Source organism: Ochotona princeps, chromosome 26 (assembly GCF_030435755.1).
Source record: "Ochotona princeps isolate mOchPri1 chromosome 26, mOchPri1.hap1, whole genome shotgun sequence".
NCBI lineage: Eukaryota > Metazoa > Chordata > Mammalia > Lagomorpha > Ochotonidae > Ochotona > Ochotona princeps.
Window position 1 is genome coordinate 20,169,758 of NC_080857.1, and position 13,308 is coordinate 20,183,065.

Here is a 13,308-nt window from a genome sequence, read left to right on the forward strand (position 1 = left end):
ACTTGAGAGGAAGCCTTGGGCTCTCATTGCTTCCTCTGCTTGAAGTCTCTGAAAACCACCAGCATGTCTTCATGCTACCTGCCTGAGACCTCTCTCCTGGTTCCCATCCCCTCTGTCTGACCCCATCGGGTGCCCCCTTGTTTCCCAGCCAGAAGCCCTCGGCCACTATCTTGAGGATGGAAAAAGCTCAGGATCCTCAGCAGGACAATCCAGGACCCCTCCCTCAAATCAGTCTCACAAAATTTCCCTGCATTTCCCCTTTCCCAGAGTGGATCCCTTCTTGTGGGAATTCCTCAACTTATTACTAGTAGGCCCCATGGAAAAGGAATGCCACTCAGGTCTGTGAGCTCACACTTAGGCATAGAGGCAACTTTTTCACAGAGCATCACAGCTATCAGCCGAACTGATTTCTTCAAAATTCTTGGTGGGCATCACAGAAAGCATTTCCCCATTCTTCCTGATGAGCAGACTGTGACCCACAAAGGTGCAGATTCTTGCCTGTGACCTCAAGGTGAGTAGGTGACAACGCCGATGTTCGGATGCCACATGACTGGCAGGCAAGAACTCAAGCACCAGCATAAAAAATCTGCCCTTTTAAAAAGAAAAAAAAATGGCCCATTTTTTCCCCCTCCTCACAAGGCTAAATCTGTGAAATTGGAACAGCATGACAAACAGCTGAGGGTTGTGGTCACAGCCCACAGACCTTTATGGAAGATTTGGTCTCGGCCCAAATTCTCAAAAAAGCCAAAAGGATCAGCAAAACTCAAGTGCAAATGCTGGGCCTGTGCTGGAAGGGTGTCCTGAAAACTATTTCCACAGGAAACACACACAGGCAGTTAGTCCCTGCTCTAACAATGCATGTGGTCAAATAAACAAAATCCCCCGAGACAGGCTGCACCCACCACTCCCATATCCTCACTTCCAGTGAACTCGTAAAGCAGTCAGGGCCTTACTTGGGCTCCCGAACGCTAACATGAAGGCCTGGCTTGTGTTTCTATGGGCATTCCAGAACCATCATGAGCGGTGAAGCAGCCACTCCGAGCCACCATCTCTACTTAGCTGATGAGCAAACCAAGGAGACAGTGTTTGGAAGCCTTATGTGTCTGATTCTAGAAGAAATGCAGATACAGAATCAAAGCCTGCTGTCTTCTCTCCACATCTCAGGGTGACAGACCCAGTTCGCAGCACAACCCAGGGATGCTCTGTGCTAGGGAGGAGACTCCTGGCCCATAAGCTGAGAGCTCTCTGTGCAAGTCCTTGCTGGTCTGGGCTGCCAAGGACTTGCCACTCAAGAAAACTGGAAAAGTTCCCACTGTACCTGTTCTGTTAATGTAGGCAGGCATCCAGCCAGCCCTGGCCAGGATGGGTAAGGCACTGCATTAGGTACTGGCCATCTTCTGTTCTCTAACATCCAGCTGATCTAGAAACACCCTGGGTTGCCATGACTACACCAACACATTCTCCTCCAACCCAAGATTAACTCTTCTCAACCCTCTATTTTGTGCACTGTGGTTTGAATACTTGTCCCTCCAAAATCAAGGGGTTGGTCCCCCAAGTCTTGGGTTAACAACACTCCCAGGGTAAGCACTTAATTAACGGTGTTTGAAGGTGGGGTCTTTGGGAGGTGACTGGATTGGACTGGGTCACTTGGATGGAGCCCAGGACTGAATCCTGGTGGCCACACAGACAGATGTGTAGTGCCTATCTCATGGCATTTGATGCCTTGTGCCACCGTGAGACTTGGCCAGCCAGAAGACCATCAGTAGAGGGTGATGGGGCCTACTTCATCTGAGGCCAGGGACCTTAGAACTGTCAGCCCAAGTCAGCCTGGTTCAGTGCTGGCTAGCTGCCCATTACACTCCACCTCTCTGTATTTCTTGAAGCTTTTGGAGATTTTCACTATATGTTGGTTAGTTCAGGGGTTGTAAGCACAGTAAGTGGTTCAAATCTGACTTCCAACCTTGTATCTACATCTTGGGAGCTAACAGTGCTTCAGGTTTTAAATGGCTGAAAAAAATCTTTAAAAATGATATATTGGGAAAAATTACATGAAAACAAATTTCACTGTCCCTCAATAAAGTTTGTGGGGACACGGCTGTGCATTCTCATTCCTGTTGCTTACACTGTAACTGCTCTGACTGGGCAGAACTGAACCGTTTTGGCATCCAGACCCTCGAATGCATCCCATCAGCTTATAACAAAACCAGTTTAGTGTTTTGACTAACCCCTGGCTTCATGCAAAAGGCGGGTCGTGGAATCACTCTATCTGAATAACCACGTTTAATAGACTGAAGATTTGTAGACCCCCAACTTCACCCTATAAAAGCCCAACCCCTCTAAAGTGATGTGGTTGGAGGAGGGGTCGCTGGGAAGACACTGGCTACGGCTGCGGTGGTGAGAGCGGGATCCTCAGAGGGGCCCAGGGCCTGATAAGGGGAAGAAAGGAGGCCAGATTTCTCTCTCTGTGTGTTATTGACTCTGTTTTTCAAGGACACAGCAAGAAGGCCTGGAAGATAGTCCTCTCTAGGATACACATTTACTGGCATCTTGACCTTGAACTTCTTGGCCTCTAGAATGAGGAGAAAGAAATACTTGTAGCACTTGTGGCAACCTCAGAGGATCAAATACACATCTATCTGCCTACCTTGAGAAGTAAAATGCTACACTTATCTCTGGGTGCTACAGTTATATGTAATTATTTGATTTTTGCGGGGGGGGGGCTACGTATGTTAAATGTAAAAGTATAGAGAAGGGGTATTTTCAGGGTGGCACACTGGCTCGATTGGCTAATCTCCTACCTCCAAGCACTGGCATCCCATATAGGTGCCAGTTCCTTACCTGGCTACTTGAGCTTCCTGTGTGTGGCCTGGGAAGGCCATGAGAATCACCCGAAGCCCAGGGACCCTGTGCCCATGTGGGAGACCCAAAAGAAGCTTCTGGCCCCTGGCTTAGGATTGGCTCAGCTCTGGATGTTGTGGCCATTTGGGGAGTGGACTAACACATGGAAGATCTTTCTTTTGGCTTCTCCTTCTCTCTGGAAATCTGCTTTTCCAATAATTTGTTTTAAAAAGGGGGGGGGTGGTATTTTAATTACATTAGGAAAATTGCATAATGAACATGTGTCCTGGCAGTGGGCTGCTGGTTACTGACACGCTTCATTGTACCCAGTCCCCATGCCACCCTATGTACAGGTCCCATCCGTTCTGCACTTGGGGAATTTAAGCACCTTGGCCAAGGTCACTGTTAGTAAGAAGCCATTTGGAGATTTAGGGTGGAAACACATGGAGGAAGCCACAAGGAGCAGGCTAAACGTAGGAATTGGGTTAGGCAGGGTGTTTTATTTGAAATCTTGGGCAGCTGATCCTAACAGCTACAGAGAGGCAAGTGTGTGGGATCTTCATACTAACCTACGAGCACGCCTAAGACAAGCTCATGCTGGTCTAGCCAGCAAGAGTGCTGTGCACATGAGACAAAGTATTCAGGAGTACCCGAAAAAAGGCAGTGCACTGTGCTAACAAAGGCTGGTTATCCAGGAACTTGTCAAGGCCCCATGTGCCGACTTCCCAAGTCCTCCCATCAAATCTTCCTTGAATTAGAAGCAACATAAACGTGCAGGAGCACATTTAATCGAACAGACCACGCTGTTCCATACAACGGAATCCCATGCAATTCTCAGAAAAGCAGGCCATAACGATATGAAGGCACTTTAGAAACATTCTCAGAAAATGAAATTAGAATAACAGCATTTTTCCTTTGGTGCCAAAAAGTTTTGAAATTGAACAGAGGAGAGATCTTCAACAAGTGCCTGGAGAACGCAAACTACGAAACCATGACTGCATGGGTGCGAAAACCGTCTTGCACTAAAACTACCCTATCTCTCCATTTTTTTCCAGGAACCAAAGGACCTTCGTATGGCTGCTCTGGTGTTGGCATCACAGTGCTGAGAAGAAACCCAGCAGAGAATCATGCTGTCATGGAGGGTGTCTCGGAGCCCCCGGGTTCTCAGTCAACAGGAAGGAGGCCTGGACATGAGAGAGACTAAAGAAAAGTCACATGTAGTTCCGAATTTGAATCCCAAGGATCAGCGTGAACTTGGGATGCACCTTCATGACAAACAAGAGCCCATTTCCTGTTTTTGCCCACTGCAAAGGCTTCGAAAACGATCAACAACCGAGACTCCCTACCACTGTGCGAAGCACCCAGATGTGGCCTCTAAATGCCATTTCTCTCTTCCCAGGAATCTGGAATCCCTGGAAAACGAGCTCTTCCCAAGTGCAGGGCTGATCCTGGAATACTGTAACCTTCTTGCTGTTTGGATGACATCAAAGACTCGATTTCTCAAGTATGTCAAATTCTCAAACCTGAATCTGATGCAATACTCAAATTAAACCACTACTGTATAAGAAATGCAAAGGACAGGCACACAGCATCCCAAGGCTACAATCAGACAAAGCATCCAACTGCTTCAGCAAAGTTGTAAGGGATGAGGTGCTAAGGGGACCAGAGCTAAAAGGATCCTGGTTCAGGCCCTTCAATGTCCATCTCCCATAATGTCCACCCTCATTTGAATTCTGAATTTAAGTGAAGGTTACAGAAAGGTATTCATTGACCTCTAAGTCTGAACACTTGCCTGGCACTTGGCGATACTCTGAGTGCTGGGGTGCAGTCGGTTAGGTCTCTGTCAACCCACATGAGTCCTGGTTCAAATCTTGGCTGTTCTGCTTCCAATCCAGCTCCCTATTAATGTGCCTTGGAGACCAGTGGAAGATGACGCAAGTGGGTGGGCCCCTGCCATGATGAGAGAGACCTGGATAGACATGCAGGATCCTACCCTCAGCCTGGCACAGCCCTGGATCTTGCCACTGTCTGGGAAGGAAATTGGTGGATGGAAGATACTTCTCTGTCTCTTCTGTCACTCTGCCTTTCAAATAAGTAACTTTTAGCAAAAAAAACCAGATTATTGCTAATTTGCGAAGGAAAGATAATGTTCAAACCAAAGGGTTGGTTTATTTAAGGATTGATATTTTTCAGATGAAATTACACAATATCTCAGATTTGCCTAAAAAGCACCTAGCATTAGGTGACAACGGCGAGGACACAGTCAACAAGGCCTAGTCATGGGCTGCGACTGCTGGGGCTGGATGACCGCCCTCAGCATTTGTGGTCCTGCCTGTCTCGCTTTTCCATGGATTTGAAAGTCTCCATCTAAAAAGGGACTCAGATAAATCCTTGCTGTTGTCATGCCCCGGGCAATAACACTGCATGGCTGTTCCAACAAGGGTCCCTTCCTGGCTGCTCTGTGAAGCATGATTGAACTTTGTGTTTCAGATCATACACATAGGTAGCCCCATTGGGCATCACCATCACCCTCCTCACTGCCCCACATCAATCCCAGGGGACTTTGAAAAGTTCACAGCAATGGTGCACTATGACACGCTTGGGGATCACAAAGGCTGCACAACCCCACAACAGGTGCTCAGTGATTTTCAAGGTACCGCGTTCCATCCTTGCCATCCAATCCAGTGCATCAAAATAAGCTTGTCTTTTAGCTCTGCTTCCTCCACATTTTTCAAGTATCCTTGTATAAGTGCCTATCACCAAACACAGGTACTTCAACAATGGAATGAAAAGATACCTTGTTCTGGTACCAAAAAAAAAATTATATCCATGCCTATTTTTCCCACAATACACATTTTCATGAACATTTTGGAGTTGCTTGTATGTGTAGAATTCATTTACCAGAAGGTAAGAAGGTGCCAGGACTCAAACATTTTGCTCTAAAGATGACAAGCGCACAAGGAACTCACAGCTTCAGAAAGCGATGCCCTTGAACTATCAAGAAACTGATCTTCCTGACACAGGCATTCCGTGCTGGCCATGACCAGGGGGAGAGAAAGGACAGTTGTGCTGCTTGGTTGGCCAAGTGCTGGCATCCTGAAGCTCTGAGCAAATGACCAGGCACAGGCAAGCAGTAAGACACTGCTGCGCTCTCACACCACTGCGTGCCCGTCGAGTTTCCCCAGTTAGACAAAATGGACAGAAAGGCAAACAGCCCAGTTCTCTTTCAAGGACCCCATGGGTGAGAGAAACAAGCAGTGTACTTGAGGGAGGATCAGAGGCTTTGTCACTGGGTGGGGATGAAGAAAAACCTGTGTCCATGTTTGTTCTTAGAGATGAGAGAGTCTAGCCCTTGAGGGAGAGCCGCTGGCTTGCTTTGCCCTTGGAGTTCCCCACTTTGGGGCCCTTCCCACATGCCCTGCAGTGCCTGTCTGTCTTCTACTTTGGCTCTGGTCTTTTCTTTGTGGTCCCTGCTCACCTGGCACGGGGTCTAGAATACAGAGGTGCTCACTAAACATTAGCAATGCAACTGGAAGTCATGGTGCTGCTGACAGGGCGGATGTGGGTTTGGCTCGCAGCCCCTCCAGCTCACTACGTCTTGACCCACGCTGTGTTTGGGTGACCAGATTCCACTGCCAGCTTAGCTCACACTTCAGAAATTACAAAGTGCTGAGCTCTTTCTTGGAAATGCTAGCGCATCTGCACCCAGTTGCACCTCAGGGATGGTGTGTGATAATTTTTTGACATAGCATGGGGGTATGAAGGTGACAGGCATTCAAGAGGCATCATAATTAAAGGTTTCAATTTTTATCTTTTCCTGGGCCAGCGAGAGATCATCCGATCCTTTCTCCCTAGGCCAGTTCCCAGTCCACCTTGCACTGGGGGGAACCCACTGATGCTATGTAGTGTGCCCTGTGCAGCTGAGCTAGGCCATTCAGTATTGCAGGTGGATTGGATACAGTTCCAACTTACCATGGGTCAACCAAGCATACTGTACTGTAAACAGAGGGGCACCTGGAACTGGAAATGACTACTTCTACACAATCATATTCCAGGGGAAGAACCCCTGGGGTTTCACTGTGCATCCGTCTGGAAAGGTTTATGGATTTTTAGATAATAATAAGCTGTGAGATGCTAACTAGGCACTCGGCCCAGGACTTGGTCCAGGGGTTGAGTGGTGCAGTGGACAGAGGAACACCTTGGGACTCAACCATTCAAGCAAATGGGCAAACCTGGGCATCTTCAAACGTGTGCCTTCCTCCATCTTTGACATTCTGACTGGTGACCTCGTAGCTGTGGGAGTCCAGGTTGATGGCACTCGGGGCTCCCGGAGCCAGGAACTCTTGCCAGATTTCTTCCACCCTCTTGGCCACATCCTGCAAGGGCTGTTTCTTGAGGTCTTGGACAGCCAGCCAGAACCTGAAGTTGGAGCAGAGACACGGTCAGTGCCAGGGGTTCAGCAGCTGGACCCTGCTGCAAGTAATCCCAGGGCTGATGTCCATGACACTCATTCTGCGACATCCTGTCTGAGTCACAAAGACCACGGGGTCTGCTGGAAACACAGAGAACACTCCTCTCTTGCAAAGTGTGGAAAACACATGCATGACAGAGGCCCGGGATGTTTTTGGCCACCATGTATGTCTCTCCTTAAGCCTGTAGTGCACATGCACCCCTGGGATATGCCTCCTGGGACCCCCTTCCCACTGGGAGCCAAGCCTGGACAACAGCCTCAGCAGGGTTTCCAAGGCAGCCTTGCAGGGCACTCTGGAAATGGGACATCCCATTGGCTGGGTGTGTCCTGTCCCCATGTGGTTCCAGCAGCCATGGGAAGATCCCCTGTGGTCTTGCCAGTGAGAGATGAGGGACAAAAAAAGCAGAACCACGACAGGGAGGAAAGTGCATTCAGTCTGCCAAAGAATTTCAAGCATAGTAAGATGCGTTTGTATTTTTAAAACTAAGGTTAAGCTTATTTTTCTGCTGCTGTTCAGTGCACAGCCCAAATGCGCCACCTAGTGGTAATATTGGGGTAATGCAGCTTCATTCACACCAGGAGAGGAAGGGGGAGTTGTATGTGTTCTCAGCACACTGGACTCAATTCTTTCTATTTACCACCCAGAGTTCCAAGGGTCCCATTAAAGTAGACCTTCACGGGTCCCTTCCTGAAACCTCAGAGTCAAGTCAAAGGCAAGGAAGGAAGGTGATGACGTCAGTGATCCAATCTGATGGTGTTCAGGATCGCCCTCTCCCTGCCTTGCTGTCATCTGGAGTTCTGGGAGGCTTCATGAGTGCCTCTCTCCTCCCTTGAAATCTTCCCATCCAGATGTAGAAATGTTTCCAGCGTGGGGGTGGGAGCCAAGGAGGAGTGGGCCACGCAGCAGCCGCAGGTTCTATACTGGCTCAGGGACTCTTGTGAATGCCACCTGTCATCAGCAGCAACTTTTCCAGCCTGCCTGGCCCTGCCTGGGTGGCTTCCTGAGTCCTTCAGTCCATGCCACAAGGTATGTCCCCTTCTGTCATCTCTGCCCTGAGGTGGGGCTAAAGGGAGCGAGGGCTGTCGGGAAAGGGCTGCTGGGGGCCAGGCAGCTCCCTGTTGCAGAATTATCTGGGGTCTCGGGAACACGCTCAGCTGAATCCAGAAGGAGGATCAGCAGAGGCCGGTTTCAGCATCACCCTGAAGGTGGGCTTTTCCAGAAAAATTAAAAGGTTCTTGCCATGGAAACCTCCAAATTAAAATCAAGGTCCAGGGAGAAACAATGGGCAGAGGGGGAGAGCGCTCCCTGGTGGCCATTTCCTCTGCCAGCCTTGGAAGTGACCTGCTCGCTCTGTCTGGTGCAGTCCCAGCAGTAGCCTGCCACCCAGCAGGACATTCTGCCATCATTGGCTTTGAAGCACCTTTGTGTGCCTTTGATTCTGATAGGCCTAGTCAGCTGAGTCTGCAGGGCCCCTGTCACCCACCCCAACACACACACACACACACACACACACACAGAGCCATGACAGCTCTGCTCCCTCGCTTGCTTGCTTGCTTGGCACATCCAGCGCCAGCAGGAGGTCCCGGGAGGCCTCCAGGGCCTCTGCTCTTATCAACAGCCTGCAGGGCTTGCTCATCCCAAGGACATCAGCGGGGGGGGGGGGGGGGGGGGGAGGGGAGGGAGATGCCAGTGGCAGTATCATGCCTGTGGCTCGTGGGGATGGCAGGCCACAGGGGCTGGCTGGTATCAGGGAGACCACCTGTCCCATCTTTCCCCTGGAAGCTGCCAATCGGTGAGCAGCGGGAGGCAGCCTGGGTGTGGGCATTTGATCTGCGTTAGTGGCTTTGAGATAAGCCAAGGCAAGACAAGGCAGGGGGGAGAGGCAGCAAGCGCTGGGAATGGAGCTGAGGGACATGGATGGGACTGGATGGATGGTGATCGGCTGCTGCCCCAATTGGCTCCTGTGCCCTGCCTGGGCTCTTCCATGCTAGCTCAACCGGTGTGGGCAGCTCTCCCAGGCCCTTGCCTACCCAGCTTTTCACAAAGTACTGTTTGGGGTTGGTTCCCAGAGCGAAGCAAACTCCAGGGCAAGACAAAGTGTTTCTGTGCCCTCTACTGGTCAACCAGAGACTCGGGAACACCAAACGTGGTCCCTGCTCTTGCTGGAATCAGCTGCCTACATCAGCTACCACCTCCCGTCACCCTGGTTGTCCTGTCCTGGGGATGCCCCTGTTCCTGGGCACTGTGGGCTTGGGTAATGATGGGCCCTGCCAGGCTGGGTGGACGGGGGAACCTCCTGAGGCGGTCCAGGGTTTGGGCTTCTGCCTGAGTAGAGCACTCTACTAGGCAGGGTCTCCTGTACTTGCTTTTAATTGCTTCTCCCCTTGGCTGACACCGTGTGGAACCAGGATCATCAATCTATAGGTTAGAAGAACAACTCTGCTCTCTCAGGAGACATTACAGCTCATAAAAAATGTACGGGGATGCATCTGGCTGTGGGGTTTGGTTTTTAACTCGTGCCCTGCCATTTGGCAGAGGGTGTAAGAAGGCAGGGAGGGACAAAGCCTGGTCGAGGGAAGATGGGGTATGAAAGGCAAAGGGTAACAGCCACTCTGGGACCATGCACGGAGCAGCACGGGGACTTAGAGAGCTCAGCAGGGTCCCCTGTTTCAGTCCTGTAAGACTCCCAGCAGCACTCTGAAGGTACCCAGGCCACCACAGCCGTCTCCCCTGGCCCACGAGGGAGGATGAGAGAAAGAGGAAAGAGGACCACTCTATGCAGTGTGTATCCCACAGGCCCACGTGTTGAAAGCTTGGTGCTCAAAGTTTCACGGGTTAAGAGAGAATGTTACTCAATCCTAGCCCAAGGCTGCAAGCCCAAGGGGAAGTCTTGAGGTTTTTCTGGGGGAAGGGTGGGGAGTTCTCCTAAGGCAGTTTGGCCTAGACTCTCTCAGCTTCCTGGTTGACTTTGCAGTCCTCCCACTGCCCCTGGTCCAGCATCTGTTGTCACTGTCCTTGGCAGACACCCACCCTGCAGGGTCAGCCAATCTTAGACTGTGAACCTCCAAATGCATGAGCCAAAATAAGCTTCCTTCTTTCTCGCACGTCTCCCCAGTGTTTGTAAAAGTAAGAAAAGGTGACCAACATGGCCTCCAGAACTGAGAGAGGACACTCCTCCTTTGTCTCATGGGCTCCTCCAGAAGTAGAGAATCTGAGGGGATGTACTATTACCATGTGTGTCCTAGAGCTCTTCCAGGAGGGATTCATGTGACATTCTGGTGTAGAGCCCATCACTTGGAAACTTCACTGGAACGCTACACGCTGTGTAAACACATTACAAGATAAGCAGCCCCATCTCCTGGGAGAAGGAGCATGGGGAGACACGAGTGGAAAGTGTTTGGCAATGTGCCCAGTGGGTTTCCAGTGAGTTCCATGTTCAAAGTCAGTAGGCTGGGGAGAAGGGTGAAGCCAGCCTAGCCAACAGGATCTTACACTGCGCCATACTGCACAACCCCCTAGGGGCTATCATGTCCACAGACCACAGTGCAGGGGCATCTATATGGCCACGCCGGGCAATCTGTTCCTAATCCCTAGGAATGAAGAACAAGAAAAGGAAAAGCAGGGAATGATGTGTAATGGGTTACCAGGAGTCCTAGCATGCTGGGATCTCAACTCAGAGCTCTCAACCGCTCTCCATGTCCCCAAAATGGCATTGGGTACCTCCAGAGAGGCTCCCAAGCCATGCTTCTTCTCATTGCTCTATTCTCTTTATCCTCTTTTCCGTTGGGTTCGGAGGGGAAGCCTCTAAATTGGGATTGTGCATGCACACTGGGGCTGGCACACTCACCCATGATTACCCATGATTACTCATGCACATTTGTTCACTGGAGAGTGAATGCTTCCCCCCCCCAGCCTATGGGGAGGAGCTGGCAGAGGCTCAGGAGGTAATGGAGGAGGCGGGACTGAACACCTGCCAGAGACGCACTTCTTGGTGCCCTCCAGGCCCTAAGTCTCATGCATACTTGAATTTGAATTGACTTGTTTCTAGATTTCTGGAATGAATGTCCCACATCAGGTAAGGGTCCTCACAGTGACCAGGTCTTTGAGGTTGTTCTCCAAACTCTCTCACAGTGCAGGTGGGGGAGGGTCCTAAGGATCATCAGGCCATGTATGGGCTGAGCGATATGCATGTCCAAGCGTTCTCTGCGCCACTCCAGCTTGGGAAGTCTAGAAGGCCAGGAGTGAGAAGGGGTGTGGGAAAGAACTTCCGGGTGTGGCTCATGCAGCCTGGAGGAGTCAGCTTTTTTCTTATTTCAACTAAAATACCTGAGCAGATTCAGATTGTGGGGAAGGAACAAGTTTATTCCGGTTTCTGATCCGGAGGCTCACGGTTCAGGATGAGGTAGTGCCATTCACCTGGCACTGGTCACCAGCCTCTGGTGGAGGCTGGCAACGGAGGAGCTTTACAGGGAAGTGAGCATGAGGCAGGACCGAAGCTGGGCCAACCCAGTGTAAAGCAGCAGAGCTCTGACAAGAACTATTCCTTGAGGACCAGCAGCCAAGGACCAGGAGTCATCCCTGAGCTGCACGTCCTAGCTACCACCATTACACTAAGCCTCCACCCAAAGCCATCCACTATCAGTGTAAGAACCTCGAGGTTCCAAAGCCTGCATGAAGAGCCAGTTCTGGCTCAACCTGTATCAGAGACAGAATGTGGGACTGAGCTAGTTCCATAGAAAGATTGTGTGAGTATGTGAGCTGGCTGCAGAGGGGTTCGTATGCTACATGGCACCTGTCTGCGGGCACAGCCATGCTGGGCTGAGTCCACCCTTTGTGGAACATGTCAAGCCTCCTGTGTCAAGTCCTTCATTAGGAATGGAAGGGACGTTCGCAGATGTGCTTAGAGTCAGGCTCAAGCACAAGGAAGAAACCCCTGGACCGTAGCCTGAAATAGATTCCCTGACCTTATCTCGTGTGCAGCAGACACGCGCATGCCTAGGGAGGTGTGGACACACAGGGTGAGCTGGCAGCCCACGTCCTGCCAGGTTCCTGGGTGGTTACTAGGCTTGGATCACCCTTTGCTGGGAATATTCTCCCTCCTCTTATATGGCTTGTGTGTTCTTTAGCCTTCAGTTTACCATCTGCCTCCTCGGGGTTGATAACACTCATTCCTTCGTTGAAATATGTCCAAGGTGATTCTGAGGGTTTATACTCACTTACAGGCATTCAATGACTAAATCATTTATGACTTTGCTTTTTTCTTAAAGGCCCTACAAGGTCGTTGAAGGAAAAGAGATGCATTATGACTTTGAGTTCTTCAGCGGGCTCTTGGGGGGCTGGATGCAGATGCGTCACAGATGTCACTTAACGGGGCCGCAAGAGACATAGACGGTCCCTAACTTCAAAGACATAGCGTGGATGCCACACGCCAACATCAGAGGGTCCAGGCCTTTGCCTATAGCTTACCAAACACACACTGACTTTTTTAAGTAAGAAAAAACATTCAAAAAATGAACAAAATATCTTTTAAAAGAAAATACCTCCAGAATCAGCCAAGTATATATGAGAGAATAGCGTAATGAGAGAAGACAAGAAGAAGCCTCCACCTTGCCTAACAAATCGTCACTGGTTTTACATTACCCGTGGGTCTCTGACTTTTCATCTAATGCGACAGAAGGCTGAATAAACCACGCTTGCCCAAGTGCTCCATGACCAAGCAACCTTTCTCTTTTATTGTGTCCTCTTCCTCTTTCTTTCCTCTCCCTGTGGGCCCCATGTCTTGAGTTTCTATCACACGGTAATTATCAAAACATGTCACTCATAAAGTGTTAGTTATAGGCCAGCAGACACAATCCCTGGCTGCAGAGAATCAAGGTATGAAGCTGATGGGTTTTCCCTATGCAACGAAGAGCCATCTTTCAGTCCTGCGTGCACCACGCCTCCAGCTAAGTGAGGAGATTTATTTGGGACGTTTCACACTCTGAAATGAGTCCCTTGG

General features: G+C 50.2%; 1 protein-coding gene across 6 annotated transcripts in view; it reads right to left on the reverse strand.

Moving 5' to 3' along the window:
* Positions 1-13,308, reverse strand: part of RGS6 (regulator of G protein signaling 6) — a 461,403-nt gene that overhangs the window by 37,069 nt on the left and 411,026 nt on the right. For all 6 annotated transcript variants that reach the window (XM_058655286.1, XM_058655288.1, XM_058655287.1 and 3 more), the window contains exon 15: positions 7,071-7,257. In XM_058655286.1, coding sequence (XP_058511269.1) covers positions 7,071-7,257 — 187 coding nt within the window. The remainder of the gene's footprint in view (positions 1-7,070; positions 7,258-13,308) is intronic.